General features: G+C 38.4%; 1 protein-coding gene across 1 annotated transcript; it reads right to left on the reverse strand.

Moving 5' to 3' along the window:
• Positions 1–38: 38 nt before the first annotated feature.
• Positions 39–27,252, reverse strand: LOC146630223 (vascular cell adhesion protein 1-like). The gene is made up of 9 exons (XM_085356556.1): positions 27,117–27,252; positions 18,798–19,067; positions 18,304–18,633; positions 14,690–14,940; positions 5,147–5,321; positions 3,573–3,839; positions 2,990–3,322; positions 1,840–2,097; positions 39–1,732 (listed from the first exon to the last, which is right to left on the reverse strand). Exons 1-9 carry the CDS (start codon positions 27,250–27,252, stop codon positions 1,536–1,538), a joined length of 2,217 nt encoding a protein of 738 aa, XP_085212682.1. The 3' UTR covers positions 39–1,535.

The following is a 27,252-nucleotide window of genomic DNA, read 5'->3' on the forward strand; positions in this document are numbered from 1 at the left end:
TTTCTCTTTTTTTTTTTTTTTTTTCAAAAAAGGTTCTGTAATTTATTTACATTTTAAAAATAAACACAAGCTCCAGTGTGCACTGTATTATTACAACTTAGCCTTTTTCACTAATACCCACAATATAACAAACAATCACACATACTATACACAAACATACATGGATGTGGCAACCGTTGGTAGGTCACTAGCTGTTTGTTTGAATCGTAGATAATATATGAAAGATGGGGGTTGCTACAGGTCAGAAACATGACGCCTAACATGTCTTAGATGGTGTCAAACCTGAGGCTTCAAAACCTCAGCCCACAAGCCAGTGGGTGGTGTCACAGAGACCACTTATTTTTTACACTTTAGACTTTCTGAGGGTTTCAGGGCTTCAGTGGAAATTTCATAACGGATGTGAACAACAAAACACTTCAGCCTTGTCTATTTCCCATCAGCCGGTAGAAGCATGGCTCTAAGTTGGCACGATCCTCTTCCAGATTCCTGGCAATGATGGGAGCTGCAAGTCTGAGGCAGCGTGCTGGCAGAGCCAATAACCTGCATGTTTCACATTTCTCCTCTGATTCTCTACAGTGGAGGTCAGGAGTGCAAAGCTAGCCTGACACAATTGCAGCCACTACACTCGTTGAAGGAAGCAACAGAAATTCTCCTTTAGACTTTAGTACAAAAAAAGCACATGTCTAAATAAACATACAAAGTCATTTAAATTATTTTTATACAAACAAAACAGTTAAACAGCATGTTCATCCACACAGCAGTGATAGTGGATATTCAGCCCTCTGCTTGCATATGGATTTGATAGCATTAATTTACTTTCACATTTGCCAAAACAAATTGAAAAAAAAAAAAGTGTGCAGAATCTTTAAGTTAGTGTCCTGTTAGTCTTGAGTTTGTACTTTTACAGTCACCAAATACTGAAAACATAACTTAAAATAATATCAAATATTTCTCATAGAACTCGATTTTCTCAGCAGTCAACAGTCAAAATCGCGAATGTTTTACATCTTGCTTCTAGTTCAAAGTAGTGGCAGAAATACAGACAAAGGCCAGTAAGCTGCTGCCATGACAACAGTACTAAATTCCAGGCTGTGTAACAGTTAAAGGAAAAAGCTGGTGACATCCTATGTTTTCAGTCTATATCGACACGGGAACTTTGAATTCCACACTCACTACAATGAAATCTAGAGATCACTCCTTAAAAGCTGCAACCCAAGACCTGGATTTAAGGCAGCATATTTACAGGAAGTGACTGCAGAACTGCTGCTGACTGTGTTACAGTACCTTAAAAGCAGAAGCTTGTTAAAAGAGAAAGAAGCTTTTTTTCCATTCAGTATTTAGGTCACCGGTCACGTCACTTAAAGTCTTCATTTCATGCTGTCATTTTTGTTGTTTGGTGTCATCAGATGTCATCAGTAGAGGAAGGTAACCACTACCTCAATCAAACCGGGATGATGTCAAACTTGACAAATTGACTTGAAGAATTAGACAGCACCTAATGTCGAAGAAACAGCTCCAGACTGTTTGTCCACAGTTCAGATATTCTCGCAGTTTTGCAGAGGCAAGGCAGTGCGCATAGGAAACCGTAAAACATCCTTTAGGTTGTAGCTTCCCTTTCGGTTTTGTTTATAGAAAAGACAACATAGCACACAAATGAGGACAAACAGAACAGCCACAGATACCCCAACTATTATCCATATCCAGGGGAAAGCTGCAGAGTTGGGAATAGAGGCTTTGGTAAAGAAAACAGAAAAAGAGAATATTCAAATTAGTCAAACAGAAAATATCCAAACACTGCTTGAATTGAAACTGGATGTGAAAAACAAACTAAAATCTCACCTTGTACATCAACGTTAAACTCCTTGGTGACATTCCCTACTGTGTTGCTCACAGTGCAGATATACTGTCCTTCATGCTCAAAGCCGACAGAACTGATAGTGAGAACGCTGCCAGTGTAGGAAGATGAGCTATTTTTTGGGCGTGTCCAGGTGTATGAGGGGCTGGGGTTTCCCACAGAGGAGCAGTTCAGGTGTACAGTGTCTCCTTCTTTGACTGTAATCACATCTGGATTTCGTGGCTCATTGAGCTCAGGCCCATCTGTGTGATTATTGAAGGAAAAAAAAGAACAAAAGATTTAGCAAAACAAACAATTTTGGAAGAGAAATTCAATATCGGGAAACATGGGCCTGTTTTCACAGTCGCGCAATTTTGTTAATCTCTGTAACTTTTCATCTGTGATAATTGACAGAGAAAATGTTTAACACGTTGGAAATGTAAAACAGATTATTCACTAACATAATATACAGCAGAAAGTGGAAAGCACTGTCCACAGTTCAGCCCATTTCGCTTAATTTCTACTCTTTAAGATTTCAAAGGATCATATTTTACCAGTTTGTCCACTTCATGATGTTTAACTGCTCTACTTACTTTGCAGGTTAATGCTCACCGCACTAAACATCTGACATAAAATTTATATTACATGCAGTGTGACATTAATAGGTCAGTCTGACAGTTCAGAGAGTTATTCTAGCCATATGGCACTCTGAAAGGAGTGGATGAGTTTTTCTGGAGTGGCTTTAACATAATAAAAAGAACAGACTTTTCTTTCTTGAAGATTTGTTGCAGTCAATTGCTTCCAGATTTAAATTGATATATACTAAAAAAAATTTCATTTAGAGTTTAAACACAATTATTATTATTTTTTAAGGTTCACAAACAAAGTGGAGTTCTATTTTTGGTCTCTACAAACACACTGAGTGTTTTAGTTTTTAGCAGCTAAATCCTCCACTATGTTCATCAGCTTGTGTCAGTCAACAGTTTGTTGATGATGCTTTTTAGAGCCTGTTCATTAACAGTGATGAGAGGTGTGAGGAAGAATCAAAACAGTAAAGTAATGGGACATAAAACTAAACCAGTGACATGAAACATGCTCAAAATGTTAAACTCTGAGGAACAGAACAAAGAGCGTCTTTATTTCTCTCAGACTCACAGTAGACTGGAGGAGCAGAGAATTTTTCTGATGTCACCACTGGAGGGCTCTGTGGTCCAGCTGGTCCCAGCTCCAGCTTGGCTTCGCACCAGTACTGGGCTCCATCATCTTTTCTTCTGGGGGTGATGTTCAGAGTGAAGGTCTCATTCACTGGTTTCTTTTGTTCACTCCTGGACTGTAGGTGACGCAGTGCTGTGTTTCCTCTGTAGAAGGTCACATTGAGCTTTTCAACAGGAGCTACGTTCTGTACGCTACACTGCAGGGTGTACTGCTGATTCTCAAACATCATCTCAGTGTGGTTTACAAAGCTGATGGAGGCACTTTCTGGAAGCTCTGTGAAGACCGGGAAAGAAACAAAAATGTAAAGAACAACATAGAATGTAAGCTAGAGGTTGGTCTGCAGCAGCTGAGAGTATGAATCCATCCAACTGTATGTTTCCACAAATAAAGAAGTTTAATTAATCTATGAATTAATAAATATAATAATAAGGTTATAAAGCAATTTTCACTTTAGAATTATAACTAAGTATAAGTGATGTAAAATTCACTAATGCGTCTCCTGTTATAAAGTAAGCATACTTACGATAAAGAGTTGGATTCAGAACGGTAGTACACTGAACACTGTCATTGTTATAATAGCAGTGTAGAGATATGCCCCATTCAGTCAGTCTGTCAACTGTCCAGAACATCGTGGTTCCATTTTGTGAAACTTTTCCCACAGCGTGCTCTAAACCTGGAACATCTCCACTGCAGTCCTTCTGACATGCAACACATGTAACATTGGCTGGGTCACCGTACTTCACTACCAGCGCAGATGGAGTGAACACAGGATTTTCTGTGCAGTTAGAACCTGTAAGAAACACATCCAGTGTTGTTATTTGGTAGATTAGCAGATACACTTCATACACAGTGTGCACTATTTTAGTCAGACATTACTGTATATTTTGTATCCTGTAAAAGGTTTTGCAACCCAATAAAATCTTTGTACATTATATGGCTCTGCTGTTCTCTGTGTGTATATGTTTATTTAAAATCAAACACAAAATTAATCAGCAAGATTATACAAGTAGATTCAACTTCTCACTTGATATCAGAACATTTTGTACAAGGTTTATATATAATAAGAATTAGAATAAGGATTAAGAAATCACAGAGACGTTGTTTGCATAGTTACACACTCTGGTGACAAGTTAAAGGAAAAATTTGAACAGTTGAACCCTGCAGTGGGAAGTTTTGGCCCTTATGTGCATCTTTCCTTGAGGCACAGTCAGAGCAAATCAATCATAAAGTTGTTCTGAGTGATCAGTCGATCCTGTTCCATCCTAATTGGTCTCACTTTCATAAAGTGTGAGTTAAACCAATCAGTTAAACCAACATCAGTTAAACCAATCAGAGACCCGGGTCTCTGATTGGTTTAATGACTATAAAAAAGCATGTAAATTATATGCTACAGACCTCGCGGTCACTATAGATCTCAAATCAGTTTAACCAGTGTGGGTTAGCCTGATCAGATCCAGATATGTGAAAAAGAGTAACTGTAACTGTGCAGGTTACAGGCTACTGTAGTTTATTTGAATGAAGTTTTCCTAAGTCTCCTGCTAAGCAAATATATTCATCACAAATGGAAAATGTCTGACAGTCTTTGTAAGCTACTTTCGGCTGCTCCCAACAACAGATCACCACAGCGGGAAGCTTGATGAAGTTTGATGTGGCAGATTTTTAGGTCAGCTGCCATCCGGACACAGTCCCAAATGGATCAAAGCGGAGAATTTGTAAATCCCTACGCCATGGAGCCACTTTGTAATACATTTTTATCGCTCTAGTTTATACACTGTCTGGTTTCTCAGCCACCACCAAAACACCAAACGAATGAACAGCTTTAGGAAGAATGCTTTTCCATCGGTAGAGGGGTCCGGAGATTTTGGAGGTCGATTCTAAGAAGCACTTTGCTAGTAAAACTTTATGTTGACTCCTTTTATCCCCCCCCCCCCCATCTATTTAATAACATGAGACATAATGAAATAATTCAATCTCTGAGTCTCATAATAAAAACACGAAGCGTCAAACTGTTGTATTACTTTGAAGCAGCAACACTCTACCCCCCAAAAGTACGGGGAAAAAAAAATCTCTGAGCACAACAGATAACGGGACACTTACCAGAGGCGGACACGCGGACGTCTCGGAAGGAGATCATCAAAGAAATAACGAGGAAAAGGTAACAGGAAAGCATCGTGTCCAGATAGTTTCGTTGGGAAAACGAAAAAGAAAAAACGTTTGTTAATAAAAAATCTCCGAGCCCAAAGTTTGTTGGCCAGATGGTGTCTGTAATAAACTGAGAGCAGAACAGATAGCAACATGGAGGTCCACGCTCCTTTATAAGCTGTGGGCGTGGATCAGCGGGCTGGTCTTCTCTTTGGGAAAGTGAAATCGAAAACATCCATCCGGGAAATCTGAATTTTCGGGGAAATCCCATTAAGAAAAATAAGCGATGAGCTCATGTCAGCCTCATAGCAGTCAGGTCCTCTGAACACCACGACCCCCCCCCCCCCCCCCCCCCCCACACACACACACACAAAGGGGAGAGGGAGGGGAAACAACAGGAGGACAAAGGAGGGGGGAACAACTAAGCTGTAGTGCCTCTTCACCTCACTGTGCAATACCTTTTGTACAGTACTTTTGTTAATAGTCAATGGTGCAATAGACTCCATACTTGAAATTTGCAATTCACTTGTATTTTTATTTTTATTCCTATTTATTCTATTTATCCCCTTCGTATATTTTATTTATATGTCTCTGTATTTATATATGTGTGTGTGTGTGTGTGTGTGTGTGTGTGTGTGTGTGTGTGTGTGTGTGTGTGTGTGTGTGTGTGTGTGCATATATAATATTCTGTAACTGTAACTTCTGCCGGTGCTGTGCTTTTGGAAACCGAATTTCCCAGAGGAACCCACCCGAGGGATTAATAAAGTTTTATCTTATCTTATCTTATCTTATCTTATCTTATCTTACACACACACACACACAAACACACACACACACACACACACACACACACTGGTAAATGAAAACGTGTATGTAGTCTGACTGATCTGAGTGATAAATTCTAAAATGTGCTTTCTTAAAGGAAAGACAATAACAGTTTGCAGTGTTTTGCTTTTAAATGTATAAATTAGAAATATTTCAATAAACTCAAAAACTTCAGCAAATATACTTTATGTCCCTTCCTGCTGGTCTGCACACACAAATGCTGAGGCCTAGTTATTTCAGTGAAGCAGATTTCCCTTATCTCTTTCCTGTGAAGCCTTCCTCCAGGACAAAGTCGTGCACAGGACCAGCTCTCAACTGCTAAGACTGAAGCATTAAAAGCCCTTTAGCCTGTCTTCCTATCTGTTTCATTCCTTCACACTTCAGAAATGATCTACAACCTTGTTTAGTCACTCCTCCTTAGTTATTTTTAGTCTGTTTATTCTCGCTCCCCCTTACTCCAGCTTGAAGTCATAAGAGGCACGACTACATATCAGAACATCTGGAAGTGCAGCAGCAGAGCCACACGAGTGAAACAGAGAGACCAAGCCATCTGAAGAAAACTTGTCATTCGTTCATGTCATTCATTTGAGTCAGGGACGAAAGTTTCATAATCATAAAAACACAGTGTTGTGAAGTTTAAATCTCCCCAAACGAACTGATTTGTCACACAGACTAGATAAAACAAATGCATTTATCCATTCTCCAATTAAAAAAAAATCACAATATCAGTGACATTGTCTAAAGTATACTATTCTCTTTATAGCTCCTTTAATATTTTTATATGTAACAGTAAAAACGAACAAGTGTTAGTGAAAAGGCTTTTGACTCGGGGGTCACTGGTAATCGTGCTGAGCCTTAAGGAGTGTAAAGACAGTTTACATTCCCAACATGCTTCTGTGTTTACTAAAATCTTGCCTCCCTTTGCTTTTTGGACTCATTTTAATGCTTTGGTTTTCATTTTTTGAGGCAGATACAAAAATGTTGGTTGTGAGCCAACCACTGAAACCATGGCAACATTAAATGAGGAAATTCTGAAGGTGTTAGTCATTTATAAAAAGTTTTCAAGTCATGCTGTTGGTATAGTATGAGCTACAATTTGTTATTCACACCAAACATCTTTTTTAATATTAATCCAAGTAAAAGCACTGATATGAATCTGTAAAATGTTTGTGCTACAGACACTAAGGCATGTAATATGTTACTCAAGCAAAAAAATTTAACTAGAAGTAGACAAATGAACTTAAAGTAGTAACACAGAAGCTCTCAATGCAGAAAATGCTGGCTAATGCTGGAGTTTGCTGTTGTAAGGCTGCCATCCCAGATTCCAGTTACTTAGCTTCATTTTAGATTTATCTTCATGATGTTTGCTATTGTATGTAAAATGCGTTATTTAAATAGAGTGGACATGAACTGAACATTGGTTAGATGGTTGTGAAACACGTGGATTTTATTTGATCATCAAAAAAGAATCAAAAATAGTTTTAGAAAAAGAAAATCATAGTTCTGAGCCATTAATGGAAGTAAACTTAGGCTAAATAAAGACAGCAAAACACAACAAACCAACAGCTTCAACAAAACCTACAAACAAAACTGAAGTGGCAAAAAGTGACCTAACAAACAGAGGTCAAAAGGAAAAACAAGCAAACACTAAGAAATGATCTGAATACAAAGAAACTAAACCACTTTAACTTTTCATTAATCACTTCCAACATAACTAAATACTGGATTTAAATGTCAAATGAGATCAACTATATACTTAAAAGAGACCACTGCTGTCATCACCTCATGATCTGAGGACACTTGGCACATTCCAGTCTGGACTTCCTGTGACTGTGAGCGCAGCTTTCCAGCAACCCTGGCAACAATGGTGATTCAAAATGTTACAAGTAGGAGAATCAAGCAGGATGATGTAAGTTTGTTAGTGAGTCAGGAAGTAAAAGGTTTTTCGGGACTAAAGTGACAGGGGAGGTGCTTCTGTGCATGAAGACTTGGAAAGCCTCAAAGAGACCAATCAGGGCAGTGAAGGGAAGAGAGAACGAGGACTGTTAAACATCTAATGGTGAAGGAGTTTATATTCTGTTTGACTGGAGCTTCAGACAAAACTTCCAGATAAAGTTAAACTGGACTCTGTGAGCTTTCTGGTTAGACCTTATCTCTCTGCTTCTCTGTGCTGGGACAGTGCCAGACACGCTGGTGCCATTTGTAGTGTAAAGGCATGCGGTGGTATTCTCAGTGCGATCACAGATTTTAGGGATGTGAATTCAGTCTTGTGTTTTTGTAATGTGTAGTAACTGAAATGTGGATGAGCGAGGGAACAGCTAAATAGATGCAGTTCATAATCCACATATCAGAGACACTGGATTATTATTAGATTTTTAGAATCAATGAATGAATGTGAGATTTTAATCAGTAAATATTGCTACTGGATAATATTGGATAATTGAATAATTAACTCAAAGTGTTTAAATGATGGAAGAATCACAAGAATCAGAATTATAACAACAGAATCAGCCTCAGTCTCACATAAACTACCAGACAAGTTGGATCACATCTACATCAGTAGAAAGAATCCATAAGCAGGATCTGAAAACATGAGATTAAAAACTCAAATTCACGTCATTATTGTGTGAACTGGGGCTAATTAAACTGGGAAAAATAATTAAACTGGCTTTAAAATACATTTCTCTTACTTTAGTTAAGTTTATTCCTTATTTTAGTTAGTTAGTTGAGTGAAGGGAACTCGTAAAGTAAGAATTTCATTGCTCTGCACGGCCACTTGTGTTTTGTGGTGTATATGACAATAAACTTCTTGAATCCTGAATCTTACTGAGCACATTCCTAGAATACTATACCCACAGAATTAAGGAGTGTAACATCTGCCCAACATCTCCTTTCTCCAGATCTATTAAACTGTGGTTATCAGATAACCATAGTTTGAAGTAGAGTCACTGAAAGTCTGTAATGTTACAGGGCTTTTTCAGTAAATACCTCAGACAAGGAAGTTATGTTTTTGGTAGCATTGGATGTTATTCTGTTGGTAAAAAGAACATTTTGAAAAAAATTATGAAATCTTGTGGAGTGGAGTCATGGAAATTTGTCTGCAGTCCACTCCGGTCCTGCTCCTACACAGTGTTTGTGAAACATAATGAAACGTGGACATGACAACACAAGCTTGAGAACACAGGGAGAGACACACGGGAACAGATAAGGGAGACGAAAGCATAACTAAGACAGACTTACATCGAAGACAGGAAAGACTCATGAATACGGAGACATGGATAAAAACATACTAGAATAAATCACTCAATAAACCCTAACTAAATAACACAAGAACTTAACATTGATGCAATCTAACAAAAGAAAAACAAAAATACAAAATAAACTCAAAACACTGGGTCACAGATCCAGGCCCTGACAATTCCTTTGGACCTCTGACGGCTTCTTTGAGGTCAAATAAGGTTAAACTTTCATAAAATGTCTTTTATCTTTAAAACTGTGGTTAAAATTTAGTGCCTTTGTTAATATTGGCAACATTTATAAAATGATAGTGGAGATCTTAAATATGACATTATAGTTTACAATCAAATATCATGTCACAAATGATATCAAACCTGATTTATATTTTACATCAAGTTGAATCCAAAGTTTGTTACATCTTTAAAAATGAGAAAGACAATGACTTGTTAGTTAGTTAGAAATATACTGTAGCATAATATTATATAATAGGCTGAAGTTGTTCACATCCAGTTATTTACAAATCAATACCTTGTCCATTACCTGCTCCTACATAGTGTATGTGTATAAAATACAATACTATTCCCTAAAAGTAAACACTGCTCAGAGACTGAGCTGCATTAGCGGAGGTTTGTGCTTCATCTTGTTAATATTTTTCTGTGTGTTTGTGAGTTTGTATAACTGCTTTTAAAGTTTGATTTGCCACATGGATGTGTGGTTGTTTTTTTTTGTTTTTTTTTACATATACGTGTTTCTGTTTAAATTCACAACACATTAAACAGTATAATGAATCAAATCAGAGCATTCATTGTTTCAGTTTCCCGTTGGTAAAGAAGAAATGAAAGTAAAGGTGGCAAAAACCGTGGGAATGGTCGGAGTCATACTTTAGTTAGCTTAGCTTCACTAGTTTGTTTGTCAGCTTCCAGTGACCAGAAGAAGAAGAAAAATGCCCATGTTTTGCTTTCTAGCTTTTCCACTGATTTTTATTCAGGCTCACTGAAAGGTTCTCCTTATAACTCGAGCTAATCTCTGATGTTCATTCATGAGGTTACAAATTGCCAACAGAGAAAAAATGCTTTAAAGTAGCTTAAAAACCTTAAAGATGTCTAGTTTTGGACAGAGCCAAGTCATTTCTGGACTTCGCCCTCTGCCTGTTCCTCTTCTGGTTTGTTTTGATTATCTGACTGCTTCCACATCTGAGTCAAGCTCTGGCATGAAGATTTGCATTTTACAGTTTTACCCGTCTGCCTCCTCTTAACCTGTCCTCCTGAAACTTTTAAATAAGAAACATGCACACAAACACACAGAGGGGAGAAAACACACACGCTGGAGGCAAAACTGAGCAGCCTTTAAATTTCACCAGGACTTTGTTGATTGTTTGGAAATGAAAATGCTAAAACATAAATGCATATTTCTACATTCAGATTCCACTTAACAGTACATCTATATACTTCAGCTTTGACCTGTAACAGGCCTGCGTCAGATTAGCTAAAACTGAGTTTTCAGTTCTGCAAAGTTGACAGAAGTGGAAAAAATGAAGCAACAGTGGATCGATGAGTTTCACTGAGGAGTGGATTACGTTTGCATCCTGACGGGACTTTTTTTCTCAGTACGGCTAATTTTAACACTATGACTTTGATTCAAAGAACTGGCAGCTAGTCATACTGCCAGTACTCCTATGAGAATATAAAGAAGTCACAGCTCTCTGAGTGATGACTGATACCTCTTACAGACACTGAAAGCTTCTACAAACAAAAAAAACAGAAATAACAGCTTGACAGGATCGATTCTAGTTTGCTTTATTCTAAAGTTTAACTAACTGGTAGGCCCTGTCATCAAATTACACTCTGCTGTCAGGGTTTTCATGCTTTTACGCCTTTCTTCGGCCTCATTAGCTTATTTGTTTTTATGTGTACACTCATACTATTTATTTTATATGTTTTTATTCTTATAGTTAATCTGCTGAATTCAATTATATGAAGTGTTTCCCATTTTTCTGTTTTGTTTCTTTTTCCCTCTCCTCGCCTGCAGCACACTGTCCTCTTACGACAGCTGGTCAGGTGAGAAGTGTGTGAGGCTTGTGCTGGTTACAGCCTGTCCAAACACATTAGGCTCATCTAGTATTAAAATATACTGATGCTGTATGGTTTCAGTTCAAGTTTGTTTCAGCAATAACTCATGTCCATCTTTTCTCACTGAATCAGAGTCAGAGAGACTTTATTTATCTCCAAGGGGCAATTAACAATAGAGTCCCCACTAATAACCCTCTATTCACAGTTATTTATATTCAGGGTCAAAGTGAGATACGTATAAACTACATAACTTTGTGAAAATGTCTTAATCAGGTAATATTCACATAAATAATCCAAGTTTGATGTGTGTGTGTGTGGTGTTATGTGAGAAAAGAAAGGTCATTGTTATTACATTACATGTTATGATTGTCTGACATGGGAATAGCTCAACCTTTAAATAACAGGAAATAGGCCTGGAGAATTATGTCACTACCATAGTAGCTCTGACTGTGATCTTGACTGAAAAGTTCAGATTCATGCAGATCATCAGCTTTTTCATATTAACTGTTGCTCACACTGCCTCCAGTATCTCAGATTATTATCTAGCGTCTTCTAGTGGTAAAACACAAGTATTACATTATTAAAGGTCCTCAGGAGGAGCTCACTAGTCAAACCTTTGGGCCCAGCGACCCCCTCACAGGTGAGAATATTTATCTATTATAATCTTGACACCATTTGTGCTCTTAGATGCAATTATTTGTTTAAAAACATTGAATAAAGACTAATTTGTCAGTGACATTAGTGACATTTTTAGTAAATTAATGTTAGTAAATTATTTTGCAGACTGGGTTTTAGGATCTTGAACCCCACTTTGAAATCCACTGCTCATCAACAGCTGGCAGAGCACAAATGTAACATTAAATCAGAGATGAAACTAATGATGAGTATAAACAATGAACCTTCCCTTGCAGATGTGCTTTGCTTTACAGCAAATTCACTTGCAGAAGTCAGACAGACAGAGGCTATGACAGGGAGGGATTTGAGTGATTTGTTCAGATAAGTGCGCTTGGATAGGCTGAGGATGAAATGGGACAAACAAAGACTTTAACAAATACAAACACGGATCCTTAAACGTACTCGTTCAAGACTCAAACATTATTCACTTCTCTCGCTGAACTAAAAAAAAGTAAAAAATGAAATAAAAACTGTGGGTGAATAAACTGCAAGCATAACAGTGACAGCACTTTGTGTGAAGTTAAAAGTCTGTATGTTTGTATCTGTTTTCAGTGATATCAACTCTATTTTTCAAGTCACCTATATTTGACAACAGCATAATAAAAATGGAAATATGGCCACACCAATGAAAAAATCCTGGAGGCGCCGCTGATCCGAAGACCCTGTTGCAGCAAATTTGAAGGACAATAATGTTTGTTTCTTAAAAGATGTGACCACCAGGGGGCATCAGTTACAAAGTATTGATATGATAGCTCGTTAGTCTGTGTGTGTGTGTGTGTGCTTCTGTAACGAATAAATAAATGTCATTATGAATGCAGGTTGTTAGATAATTACACAGTGGCAGCTGTTGCTTAAACATAAGAAAACAAGGATCTAACATGAAATAATAATTAAACCACAGCTCTGAAATCTGTACTTAAGCTGAACAACAACAACAAACTACTGTAAATGCAACAAAGAGACATCGCTAACATCATGTAAGAGTTTTGATCAAGGAAAATAAGTCAGTTAAGATGTTGCCCGAAGTATGCAAAGAATAATAACATTGCAATAAATATCCAGTAAATATCCACACATACTGGTCACCTGCACACACTCAGTGATCTTTGACAGTGATCTTTGTCCCACTGATATCACGAGGGAGTGAAGAGGACACCATGTGGTTGTTTTGTAGACAAAATGACACCCAGATGTTTTTGTGATATAACAAAGAAATTTGTTTAACTGATAGTAAATTATTTTGCAGACCCTATGGCCCTACTTTGAGACTAATAATAATAATAATAATACATTTTATTTTAAAAGCGCCTTTCAAAACACTCAGGGACACTGTACACAGCAGAATAGAGACAAGCAATAACAACAACAAGCATAACAGTTTACAAAGTTATAAAGATAAAATGTGGAGTAAATTTAAAAAGCAGAATGGAAAAGCTTATGTGGAATAGGCTATTGTGAACAGGTGAGTTTTGAGTCTAGACTTAAAAAGAGAGAAGGAAGTGATATTTATCATATCAGGAGGAAGGGAATTCCAAAGTCGAGGAGCAGAGAAAGCCCTGTGCCCCATGGTGGCTAACCGAGGGGAAGGGACAGAGAGAGGAGCCGAGAAGGAATGGTGATCTGAACCAGATCAGAGAGGTATGAAGGGGAGAGATGATGAATAGCCTTAAATGTATACAAAAGTATCTTGAAATTGATGCGGTATTTGAGCGGAAGCCAATGAAGCTGCTGCAGAGCAGGGGTGATGTGGTGCATAGAAGGGGTCCTGGTGATAATACGAGCAGCAGAGTTCGGGACACGTTGAAGCTTATGGAGAAATTTTTGACTAAGACCAAAAAGAAGAGAGTTGCAGTAATCGATCCGGGAAGTGACCAGGCTATGAACAAGAACAGCAGTGGCATGTGGGAAAAGGACGGAGACGATTAATGTTACACAAATGGAAATATGCAGACCGAGTAATGTTATTGATGTGTGAGTTACAAGAGTACTATCGAGGACGACACCCAAACTTTTCACACATGGAGAAACAGAGACTGGCCAGTTATTGATTGTAATTGAAAAGCTATTAGTTCTGGATAGTGTTGTTTAGTGCCTACCAGCAGAAGCTCTGATGTGTTACTATTGAGTTTAAGAAAATTGGAAGAGAACCATGAATTTAGTTCGGCTAAACAGAGAGTGAGGGACTACAGCTCATCAACAGCTGTATAAATATCTGTAATATTTAAAGAAAGAAATCAACTGTTGATCAGAAATGATCAGAAATGTGAAAGCTTGCCTTGCATATGTGCTAAACAGGAAGTTTGCTCACAGAGGATAGACAGACAAGCTGCTAATCAGAATCAGGTGTTAACCATTCAGTCATTTCTTCAGCTGTCAATAACAATAATTTTACTGAGTTTGTAGTTTCCCCTTTGCTTGCGTTTACAGTAGCATCCCAGTGACAGACCGACAAGGACCAGAACTCCCAGTAAGGTTCCACGTATTATGTATGGGATGGAGCTGACTGTAAAAAAGAAAAGAAGAATAATATACACGAGGCAAATTAAAAACACCAAAACAATCACAATGAATTTAATTCTTGGATTAAAGATTGGATTATTCTCAACTGCTGTATCATTTCTAGAGGAAAATATTGTGATTGATCTTCAGTGACTCATTTTCCAGGAAGTATCTGACAACACTCACTTTGTACGTCAATGTTAAACTCCTTGGTGACAGTCCCTACAGTGTTGCTCACAGTGCAGATATGCTGTCCTTCATGCTCAAACCCAACAGATTTAATAGTGAGAACGCTGCCACTGTAGGAAGGAGAGCTATTTAATGGGAGTGTCCAGGTGTATGAGGGGCTGGGGTTTCCCACAGAGGAGCAGTTCAGGTGTAGAGTGTCTCCTTCCGTGATTGTGATCACATCTGGATTTGGTGGCTCATTGAGCTCAGGCCCATCTGTGTGATTATTGAAGAAGAAACAGAACACAATATATTAGCAAAATCAACCATTTTTAATTTAAAAGAGGAATGTTCACTGATGAACACATGAATTGTTTTGACAGTCAGACAATTCCTTTAATCTCTGCTGAACTGTGTACAATTAGCCTCTGAGGCTTTCTGGAGTTATTACTAAATGTTCTCAATTAATGTTATCCCCTCTAGGTCATATGATGCACATATACGTATGGTGGTTTCTGGATCCAGATGTGAGTCAGAGTAGCGAGTTAACAGTTGTGTCTGACATCAGACTCCTTTGTTTGGATAAGTTACCTGCTTAAATGTGTTCATGTCACCGGCTCACATCAGTGATCAAACTGTGCTGTTGATTGTGATGATTTGAGAATCATGTTCATCTTAAATATGTTACTGAGGGGGTCTTAAATTAATAACAAAAACATAATAAAGGTCAAAGGCAATATGACTATCACATAAAGACTGAGCATGCCCCTTGTGTCCACACTGAAGTGGAAGTACATATTCATGGAGAGTGGAAAGTATCAAATTACTGTCTCTAGTACACTATACTATACTTCACTTTCACCGTATGCTAGTATACTTAATACTTATTTTTCAGTGGGTAATATTTTACTATTTATTCCACTTCATTATATTTAACTGCTGCAGTTACCTTGCAGGGTGTTGCTCTTTATACAAAACATAATATACAGTATACAGTAAACTACCAAAAGTTTGTACACATAATCTCGTTTAATGTTTTTTCTTTATTTTTACTACTTTCATTATTGTAGATACTTACTGAAGACATCAAATATATGAAGCAAGATATATGGAATTATGTAGCAAAGAAATAAATGATAAATAACTCTAAAAATAATGTCTTATATTTTAGATTCCTCAAAGTAGCCACCCTTTGCTTTGTTAACAGCGTTACAAACCCTTGGTCTTCTCTCAATGAGCTTCATGATGCTCACCTGTTTGTACTTCACAGGTGTGACTTGTCATTTTTCATTTGTGGAATTTCTTGTCTTCTTAATTATTGTTGGGACCATCAGTTGTGTTGTGCAGAAGGTTGGTACCCAGCTGACAGCCCTATTTGACAACTGTTAGAATTCATATTAGGGGAAGAACCAATGAGCTAAGTAAAGAGAAATGACAGTTCATCATTACTTTAAGAACTGAAGGTCAGTCAGTCAGAATATTGCTAAAACATCAAGCACTACGAGGAAACTGGCTCACATGAGGACCACCCCAGGAAAGCAAGACCGAGAGTCACCTCTGCTTCTGAGGATAAATTCATCCGAGTCACCAGCCTCAGAAATCGCAAGTGAACAGCACCTCTGATCAGAGCCCAGATAAATGCCACACAGAGTTCCAGTAGCAGACACATCTCCACATCAGCTGTTCAGAGGAGACTGCGTGAATCAGGCCTTTATGGTCAAACAGCTGCTAAAAACCACGACTAAGGAAAAGCAACAATCAGAAGAGATTTGTTTGGGCCAAGAAACATAAGGATTGGACATTAAACCAGTGGAAATCTGTGCTTTGGTCTGATGAGTCCAAATCTGAGATCTTTGTTTCCACCTGCCGCGTCTTTGTGCAAAGCAGAAAAGGTGAACGGATGGTCTCTACATGTATAGTTCCCACTGTGAATCATGGAGGAGGTGGTGTGATGGTGTGGGGGTGCTCTCCTGGTGACACTGTTGGGGATTTATTCAAAATTGAAGGCACACTAAACCAACATGCCATCCTATCCAGTTTGCATTTAGTTGGACCATCATTTATTTTTCAACAGGACAACGACCCCAAACACACCTCCAGGCTGTGAGAGGCCTATTTGACCAAGAAGGAGAGTGATGGAGTGCACAGTCGTCTGACCGAAACCCAGTCGAGATTGTTTGGGATGAGATGGACCACAGAGCGAAGACAAAAAGACCAACAAGTGCTCAGCACCTCTGGGAACTCCTTCAAGACTGTTGCAAAAACATTTCAGGTGACGACCTCATGAAGCTCATTGAGAGAATGCCAAGAGTGCGCAAAGTAGTAATCAAAGGAACAGGTGGCTATTTTGAAGAATCTATAATATAAAACGTGTTTTGAGTTATTTCACACTTTTTTGTTTATTACATAATTCCATACGTGTTCATAGTTTTGATGCCTTCAGAAGAATCTACAATGTAAATGTTCATGAAAATAAAGAAACGCCATTAACTCAGAAGGTGTGTCCAAACTTTTGACTGGTAGTGTACAGTGGGTATGGAAAGTATTCAGACCCACTTAAATTGTTCATTCTTTGCCTCTCCTCAGTGCAAGACACATGAATGCCCTCATGGAGTTTGCTAAAACAAAACAAAACAAACAAACACCTGAAGGACTCCAAGATGGTGAGAAATAAGATTCTCTGGTCTGAAGAGACCAAGAGAACTTTTTGGCCTTAATTCTAAGTGGTATGTGTGGAGAAAACCAGGCACTGCTCACCACCTGCCCAGTATAGTCCCAACAGTGAAGCATGCTGGTGGCAGCATCATGCTGTGGGTGTGTTTTTCAGCTGCAGGGACAGGACGACTGGTTGCAAGTGAGGGAAAGATGAATGCGGCCAAGTACAGGGATATCCTGGACGAAAACCTTCTCCCAAGTGCTCTGGACCTCAGACTGGGCCGAAGGTTCACCTTCCAACAAGACAATGACCCTAAGCACACAGCTAAGATAACAAAGGAGTGACTTCACATCAGCGCTGTGACTGTTCTTGAATGTCCGAGCCAGAGCCCTAACTTAAACCCAACATAAAAATGGCTGTCCACCAACGTTTATATCCAACCTGACAGAATCAGAGAGCATCTGCAAGGAGGAATAGCAGAGGATCCCCAAATCCAGGTGTGAAAAACTTGTTGCATCTTTCCCAAAATACTTCCACTAAATACTGAGTAAAAGGTCTGAATACTTAGGACCATGTGATATTTCAGTTTTTCTTTTTTTAATAAATCTGCAAAAATGTCAACAATTCTGTGTTTTTCTGTCAGCATGGGGTGCTGTGTGTACATTAATGAGGAAAAAATGAACTTAAATGATTTTAGCAAATGGCTTCAATATAACAATGAGTGAAAAATTTAAGGGTGCCTGAATACTTTCCGTACCCACTGTATATTAGATATATATTGATATTAAAAGATCAGAGTCTCACTGGTCAGAGATGTGTCTTCAGTCTGAGACTTAGGATAGAAATTGTATTCTCGTCATAATCCGATGGAAAATTGAACAAATGGGGAAAATGATTTGAGGCACTGAAACCTCTTACATTACATAAAGAGCCATGAAAATTACACATGTAAATGTAAATCTGTTTCCCCCCCTCAGACTCACAGTGAACTATAGCAGGGAGCTTTTCTGATGTCACCACTGGAGGGCGCTGTGGTCCAGCTGGTCTCAGCTCCAGCTTGCTTTCGCACCAGTACTGGGCTCCATCATCTTCTCTTCTGGGAGTGATGTTCAGGGTGAAGGTCTCATTCACTGGTTTCTTCTGTTCACTGTTGGACTGTAGGTGACCCAGTGCTGTGTTTCCTCTGTAGAAGGTCACAGTGAGGCTTTGAACAGGAGCTACGTTCTGTACGCTACACTGCAGGGTGTACTGCTGATTCTCAAACATCATCTCAGTGTGGTTTACAAAGCTGATGGAGACACTTTCTGGAGGCTCTGAGAAGACAGGGAAAGAACGAGTAACACAGGTAGATGTCAGTCAGTAACCGCTGAGAGTATGAATCCATCTAACTGTGTATTTACACAAAGAGATTAAATTTAGATCACAGATGATGTAAAATCCACTAAAAAGTCTCATTTTCTAAAGTAAGCATACTTACGATAAAGAGTTGGATTCAGAATGCTTGTACACTGATTGCCAGCATCATTGTTATAATAGCAGTGTAGAGATATGCCCCATTCAGTCAGTCTGTCAACCGTCCAGAACATCGTGGTTCCATTTTGTGAAACTTTTCCCACAGTGTGCTCTAAACCTGAAACATCTCCACTGCAGTCCTTCTGACATACAACACATGTAACATTGGCTGGGTCACCGTACTTCACTACCAGTGCAGATGGAGTGAACACAGGATACTCTGTGCAGCTAGGATCTGTAAGAAAAAAACATTACATGCAATTATTTGCAAGGAAAATATTTACCATCCATCCTGCTCACCTCAGTTGCTTTCAATGTATAAGTGTAGCAGGTCCAATCTGAGCCCGTCACAAATGACTGAAGCCTGCACCCTGTCTGAGGATGAGCTTTTTCATGTACAGGAGATCATGATGGTGTCCATGAAGCAGGTGGGAGAAATTCCCATGAAAGTGAAAAGTTAAGAATATGATTACAATTATCGATCAGCTGTCTGTGACAAATATAAGGATGTAGAAAATATGCGATCGCTTCAACTGTGATAACGTTTGACTATATTTGAAACTGTCGATCTCCTGGGATTCACATTTCAGTAACTCTGAAAGATGTGATAAACCAAAAACATCCAGTGAGCAGCACTTCTGCAGAGACAGTGGCTTGTTGAGGCCAGAGGAGAAAGGACAGACTATGGTCATTTAGATTTCACCTGCAACTGTGCTGGACAGAAAAGCATCTGTCCTCGAGGCTACAGCAGCACAAATGCATGTTGGGTTTCAACAAGCCAAAACAGAAATCAGAGGCTGCAGAGAGACAGGCTCCACCAAATCTGGACAGTTAAAGTTTTCCAACATCTTTTCTCACAGGTGTCTCCAAACCAAAAACAGACTGACTGAATTAGAGATGGATCCGATATTACGTATCGGTATCGGTCGATACTGACGTAAATTACTGGATCGGATATCGGAGAAAAATAAAAAATGTAATCCGATCCATTAAATATCAAAAAAGCACCTCACAAAACTTTCGACACGGCGTAACCCTCCTCATAACCGTAGCACATCGGAGCAGTGTGCTCACGTGATAGAGCGGCTGTGTGTATTTGTAGCCTGCTACCAATCCTGCATTTCATCTCAGAGGAAGTTATCCCAGAGAGAAGTAAAGCAAGTGTGTAAGTTCATCTCTGAATGTTTGTAAAGCATTCCCACGTTAAGCTTAACAACCGATATATGGAGGACTGCCTCTTGTCTCCCCCTCCCTCTCCTGCTGCTACTTCAATCGTGAAACTGATCAGTGATCAGCTGATCGACTTTTCTGTCGCGAGTCCGTCTCTCTTGTTTGTTTATCGCCCACTTTGCACCAGGAAGAGGAAACCAGCGGCTGAACAACAGCAGCACGTTTAAGCTTGATAAGCTGTTGTTAGAATTTATTTAATATTACTTTCTACACCAGGATCTTTTTCTACTAGCTGACGGCTGGTAACTGTGCAGGGGCGGATCTAGCAAAGTTTAGCCAGGGGGGCCGATAGGGCATGAACAGGGAGAAGGGGGCACAAAGACATACTTTTCTTTCTTATTCTCATTTAAAATGTCTAGCTTTTAATAAATAATTATCTGAATCTTACACCCAAATTTTTAATCTGATGTAAAATGAATAGAAGTCCATTAAGTCTAATACACCCTAGTAAGCTACTTTTTCCTTTGGGAAGGTATCATCTGTGCAGTCTGCAGTTCTGTTGAAGAAAGATGTTGAATCTATTTAATTATTCTTGAAAAAAAATGTATTTCTGTGCATTTTTTTTCACACTGCATCAAATTAAACTTGATTACGTCGATTAAGCATCATGAGGTGGAGGGGGGGGGGTTCCCTATTTTATTTTATTTTTTGCTGGGGTTTGCAACCCTATTAGTTAGGTTGCTTACTCTTTAAAATACCAGAATAGGGAGGATGGAGTAGGTTTAAGTTTATTAGATTGATCAGTATTGCTGAACTATGAAATATTTTGGGTGCAGTGCATTTTTTGCATACAGGTATAACAGAATAGCTTTAGTGGGTTTTTTTTGGGGGGTTTTTTAACTTGAGTATGAACTTATACAAAAAGCAGCAAGATATAAAAAAAAAAACAGTTATATTGATTAAAAAACACACTATATCAGATTCATATCGGCCGATATCCAAATTTATGATATCGGTATCGGTATCGGGCATAAAAAAGTGGTTTCATGCCATCTCTAGACTGAATGGGACAAATCTGTCAACATCTTTTGGACTCAAGAGCAAGAAGAACTGAGGCTGTTTTAGAGCAAATTGAGGCCCTGCTAAGCATTTAAATGATAACTGACTTTGCAGTTAATAATGATAATTAATCATTGATTGTCTTAAAGTAACTTTTAGATTTGACTTGAATCTTCCAGCTTTGTGCGTCATAAAGACATAGTCACCCTTTCCTACACAGTAAGCGACAGAGAGAGATGAGAAATTCTGATGTCGGACAGTGTGGAGAGATTATGAGGACCCAAATGCAGACACTTGAAAAAGGGAGTGAGTTTAAACAAAAGGCGAGCCGTTTATTTGGGTTGAATGAAAATATAAATAAGAGGCAAATGAGAACAGAGACTTAACTAACAAACTAAACTGCATGAACTAAAGCTAAACACTAAACACAGAACACGGAACACAAGACCTGGATGTGGGAACATGGAGCGAGAAGGCGGAGCTGGAGGAAGGAACGCAAATGGACACAAGACAACTGCGGAGACAAAGGAAGGACACACAAAGAGGGAAACATGGAAACAGTTATGGGAGACGAGACACGGAGGGAGCGAGACCAAACACAGACATGACTGGGGAAAAACACACAGAGGACATGGCAGACTCTCACAGGAGACACAGGAAAGAGACAGAGCCCAAAAAACAGATACAAATAAACTCAACAGCATAAAAAAACTGAACTCAAGACTAAACTGAATGAAATTAAAACATCTTCACAATGTAACGGAAGGAAACGTGAACACAAAATAACACAAAACATTAGAGGAGCAAAACTCTGACCTAAACATCCTGATAAAGCAAAGCATCATAAATCAAAAGGAAAACTCAAAACGCTCAAAACACTCAAACCATGACATGTGAACGTTAAATAAACCAACAAATTGATACATGATGCAGAGCCTGCCTGAAGTAGCTCCCAGGCTTTGCTCCATTAGCTAAGAAAGTGGTTAATACTGTACTACACATATAGTTGCAGTATATCACTTCATATGTTATGCACTGTCTGGCACTTAAAAGGATATAGATGATAACTATTACACAGAAAATAAGGAAGGCACAATACTGAGAAAAGTAAATTAAGAAAATTACGATAAATATATATATATATTGTGAAACAATACATGTGAAAATCACATAATTTAATCGTTTAATATAATGTACAGTAAATAAGACCATTGCAAAAAATAGAACTGCCATTTATAAACACAGTAACAAAACTCCACATGTGTGAGAACTTACCGTAGCCTGACACATGGAAGTGACACAGAGAATGCAACAAAGAAACAGCCAAAAATATGCAACAGCAAAACATGATGTTCAGCTGATGTCGTCCAAAAGTGAAGCTGATCAGCTCAGGTCTGAAATTTAAAGGAACTGCTGCTCTGTGTGTGTGTGTGTGTGTGTGTGTGTGTGTGTGTGTGTGTGTGTGTGTGTGTGTGTGTGTGTGTGTGTGTGTGTGTGTGATGTGAGACTGGGTGGGAATATCATAAACAAGTGGTGCTTTTACAAATACCAGATACAAAATGCAAACTAAACTTCTTCATCAAAATAATTTACATGATAGGTTTACACACACACTCATCGTGGGTGTGAAACTTTTGGTAATTTGTGGGTTTTTAATCATTTCTTTGAACTGTTCTTTTTCCAGGGTGCAATGACTGTACAGCACACGCTGTTAAAAAACACACAAACAAGAATTGGGTCACAAGTTTGAATTTATTTTAGACTTTATTCAGTCCGCACTGGGCCAGAGTTTACATACAAACAGAAATATTCTTATCTATATATCTCTACACATCATTGCACAAGCACTTAACAACAACAACAATGTACTTCAGTAATATACCTCATAACTCATAACTGTTCACTGTCAGTGTGCACACTGTTGATTTGCACACCTTTTTAATTTTGATTTTTAACTTTTATACTTGACTTTTAAATTTAGTTTTATTCTTTTATCTGGTCGGCAGTTGCACAGCTATAAGCATCTCTCTGCATGTCATATTGTGTATGATTGTGTATATAAAAAATTTTTTTTTATTTGATTTGATATATACACACTCACATCTGTAATAACTGGTTCTGAAGGTTATACAAAGTATTTTAACTTGACAAGGCCTATCAATGTCTCTGGAAAGGTCGTCATTTTGATGCAGGGAAAAAGAGCAGTTCAAAGAAATCGTTAAAAGTCCCAAAATACAATGGCATTAATGCCCATGATGAGTGCTGTCAGATGAGAGGGAACATTTTATTAAATTAAAAATCACACAGAACAAAAACTAAGGTAATATATAAATGTTTTATGTAAAAAAACAAAAACAAAGTTATCTAAGTTCAAACATTTTCACTTTCTAAAAAGTGCGTTCTGTGAGGTGTCAAGCACTTTTCACACATGCGTCACACATGACTGAAGCTGATAAGGCAAAACCACAGGAGGGGTGTTTATGTTCATGTACCAGTTTTGTCAGCATTTGAATTTCTTTTTAGAGACAGCTCATGAAGTTCAAAAATATTTTAGGGAGGGCCAACACCAAAACAGCTAAGCAAACAAAACCAACCAAAACGTGCGAGAGCTCAGAGCAGAGGCCTGTACCATGAGTCAGGATTTGGAGATTAGCGTAACATCAGCTTTAAGCCTGGTTAACATTGCTGCAGACAGGCTGTATATTTTTAAATGTAACATAAAATGAACAAGAAAAATACATATATTGCAAACAGGTTAAATTGCGGTTTATCAGACATATGTTATTTTCAAAATAGAATAATAATGTTGGTTTAACCTAAGGTAACTAAATACACTCAAGATAATAAGTTTAATGAATTGTCTTAATCTTATCTAAGAGATATTTGGGCAATATCTCTAAAATTAGAAACATCCTGTAGCAGAGTGAGGCTGAAAAACTAGTTTCATTATTATCAAGTTGTCCTAAAAACAGCTGAAAAGTCTTCCGTTGATCCAAAATTCTGCAGTAAGAGTCCTTCTCATCAAATAATCAGACCCCATCTTTTCTTAAAAACCTTACAGAACTGTATCACCCCATTACAGCACTTGCTCTCAGACTTAGTTCTGGTTCCTCGAGTATTTAAAAGTAAAATAATAATATGCAGTTGGTATTTTTGTTGATCTCAAAAAGGCCTTCGACACAATCAATCACTCAATATTATTGGATAAATTGGAAAGATATGGTATTCGAGGGAAAGCTGGTAACTGGTTAAAAAGTTACCTAACGGGTCGGGAACAATATGTTAGCATAGGGCATTACCACTCAGAGAAACTTGGTATTACATGTGGTGTTCCCCAAGGGTCAGTGTTGGGACCAAAACTTTTCAATGTATACATAAATGATATTTTTGATGTTTCTCAAGTACTTAAACTCATACTGTTCGCAGATGACACCAACATATTTTTCAGTAGCGATGATTATACTGATCTTGTAATGACCGTAAACAGGGAGCTAAAATTAATAAAAAAATGGATGGACATAAATAAATTATCATTAAATATAAATAAAACTAAAGCAATGTTTTTTGGTAATTTAAAATATAATGTAGAATTACCAATTATCATTGAAGGTGTACCAATTGATAATGTGAGTGAAAAAAATTTTTGGGAGTCGTAATTGATAACAAAATTTCATGGAAACCCCACGTCAGACACATAAAAACCAAAATTTCCAGAAGCCTCGCAGTTTTGAACAAAGTGAAACCATACCTTGATAAAGATGCACTTCGTACTCTGTACTGTACCCTGGTTCTTCCATATCTTACATATTGTGTGGAAGTGTGGGGAAACACATATAAAAATACAACTAATCCATTAGTCACAGTACAGAAACGAGCACTGCGTATTATTCACAAGGCTGGTTATCTAGATCATACTCACAAATTCTTTCTTCAGGCAAAGTTACTTAAATTCCAGGATCTGGTTAATTACAATACATCCATAATTTTGTATAAAGCTTTTACTAAACTTTTACCGGCAAATTTACAAACTAGATTTGAAATTCGAGAAAAGGTTTATAATGTGAGAGGCTTTGGAGAATTCAAATTACCCAGAACTCGAACAACCCGTAAAGGCTTTTGTGTGTCTGTATGTGGTGTGAAAATCTGGAACAGTCTGAGTTTACAATTGAAACAATGCAAAAATATTCATAGATTTAAATTTCTCTACAAACAGTTGGTCTGGTCACAGTATACTCAATGATGGGTTTTAGTGTGCTCTGTAATGTCTGTCCTCTTACCATTGCTGGTATGGATTCCAAAAAAAAAAAAAAAAAAAAAAAAAAAAGTGTGCGTATGTATGTACACATATGTACATGTGTGTGTAGATATATATGTATGTATATGTATGTGTGTTTGTTACTTGTAGTTATTACTGCCTGTTACTTGTGGTAATGCAATTTATAATTTATATATTCTGTATTCAGTTATGAAGGCTCTAATTGTTGTTTGCGAGCTGCCGTTTAGATGCTTGTATGTGCCCGGGGCTGTTGATGGGTCTGTATGCAATGATGGGCGTAGCTGCGGGAAGTTTGTTTTTTTTGTTGATGAGTGAGTATAGGGGTGGGATTTAATAAGTTTTCTTCGTCCCACTCCTTTTTCAGGCAATTTTTGTTTTTTGTTTTGTGCATTTTATGTTCAATATAGGTATTTGTTGTGCCTGAAAATGAATAAATAAATGAAAAAAAAAATGAAATGAAATGAAAATGGGAGGCAGAGCATTCAGCTTTCACGCCCCTCTTCTGTGGAACCAGATTTGGGAGAGAGATACCATCTCTACTTTTTAAGATTAGGCTTAAAAGTTTCATATAGTTAGGACTAGATCAGGTGACCCTGAAGCCTCCCTTAGTTATGCTGCATTAGGTGTAGGCTGATGGGGGATTCCCATGATGCATTGAATGATTTTCCTTCTCACATCCATTTTACTCTCACTATGTGTTTCTACACCTCTCTGCATTTAATTATGAGTTATTGTTAATCTCTGAGTCTCTTCCACAGCATGTTATTTGTCTTGTCTCCCTCTCCCCAAACCCTACTGGCTCCTGAGCCTGGTTCTGCTGGAGATTTCTTCCTGTTAAAAGGGTTTTCCTTGCCTCTGTCAGCTCCCATTCCATATACTTTAAAGCTCATTGCTCTTCTGTCATCCTGCCTGTCAGACTCTCATTTGTGTAACCTTTGTCTCACCGCTTTCCCTCAGAGCTCCATCCAAGCCTCCATCTGCATCTCTGGGGGAGTCCCATCCTAACTCCTATCACTGCTGGGATCCTGTTGTGATTTGATAGGTCATTGGCATTTAATCATCAAACTGCACGTCTCTATAGTATGTCTAATTTTTATGTATTCCTCCCGTTTGTTATTTATTCCTGCTGTCTTACTATTTATATTTTATTCCTGTGCAGTTGATGTGGAAATCCCAGTCGTGGTACATGTACAATAACAATAATGGGCTATTCTATTGTATTATAAAGATTGTCATGTGTGATATAAACTATCTTTGAATTTGTTCTAAGGTAGCACACCACTAATACTGCTGGGAGAAAAATCATACAGTAAGTGGAAGGACAGCGGACCGTGCTTAGTTATATCATTTTTTTATTTGTTCTCAGATTTTGTATGAAGTTCCTTCCGCTTCTCCAGGGCCGGGTCTCGGGGACAGCAGCCTAAGCAGAGAACCCCAGACCTCGCTCTCCCCAGCCCCCTCCTCCAGCTTGTCCAAAGGAAAACCAAGGCTTTCCCAGGCCAGCCGAGAGATATAATCTCTCCAGTGTGTCCTGGTCTGCACCTAAGGGCCTCCTTCTGGGGGGACATGCCCAGAACTCCTCTCCCAGGAGGCGTCTTGTCAGATGCCTGAATCACCTCAGCTGGCTCCTTTCGATGTGAAGGAGCAGCGGCTCTACTCCAAGCCCCTCTCAGATGCTGAATTCCTCACCCCATTTCTAGGAAGAGGCCAGTCGCCCTTCGGAGGAAGCTCATTTCCACCACTTGTATTGATGATCTCATTCTTTCGGTCATTACCTACACCCGTGACCATAGGTGAGGGTAGGGATGTAGCGCGACCGGTATAATGATACGATCTGGTGCAGAGTCCGCATCACTGCACCAATCCATTTGTCCATCTCCTGCTCCCTTCTCCCATCACTCGTGAACACATCCAT

Source organism: Diplotaxodon limnothrissa, linkage group LG6 (assembly GCF_057381915.1).
Source record: "Diplotaxodon limnothrissa isolate DT_005_m linkage group LG6, D_limnothrissa_male_GT1.1, whole genome shotgun sequence".
NCBI lineage: Eukaryota > Metazoa > Chordata > Actinopteri > Cichliformes > Cichlidae > Diplotaxodon > Diplotaxodon limnothrissa.

Coding starts and splice junctions, on each gene's coding strand:
- LOC146630223 (XM_085356556.1), bottom strand. CDS start 27,252: ATGGATGTGTTCACGAGTGATGGGAGAAGGGAGCAGGAGATGGACAAA. Junction 14,941..18,303: donor GCTCCCTGCTATAGTTCACT/GTGAGTCTGAGG, acceptor ATAATCACACAG/ATGGGCCTGAGCTCAATGAG. Junction 1,733..1,839: donor GTTTAACGTTGATGTACAAG/GTGAGATTTTAG, acceptor TCTTTACCAAAG/CCTCTATTCCCAACTCTGCA.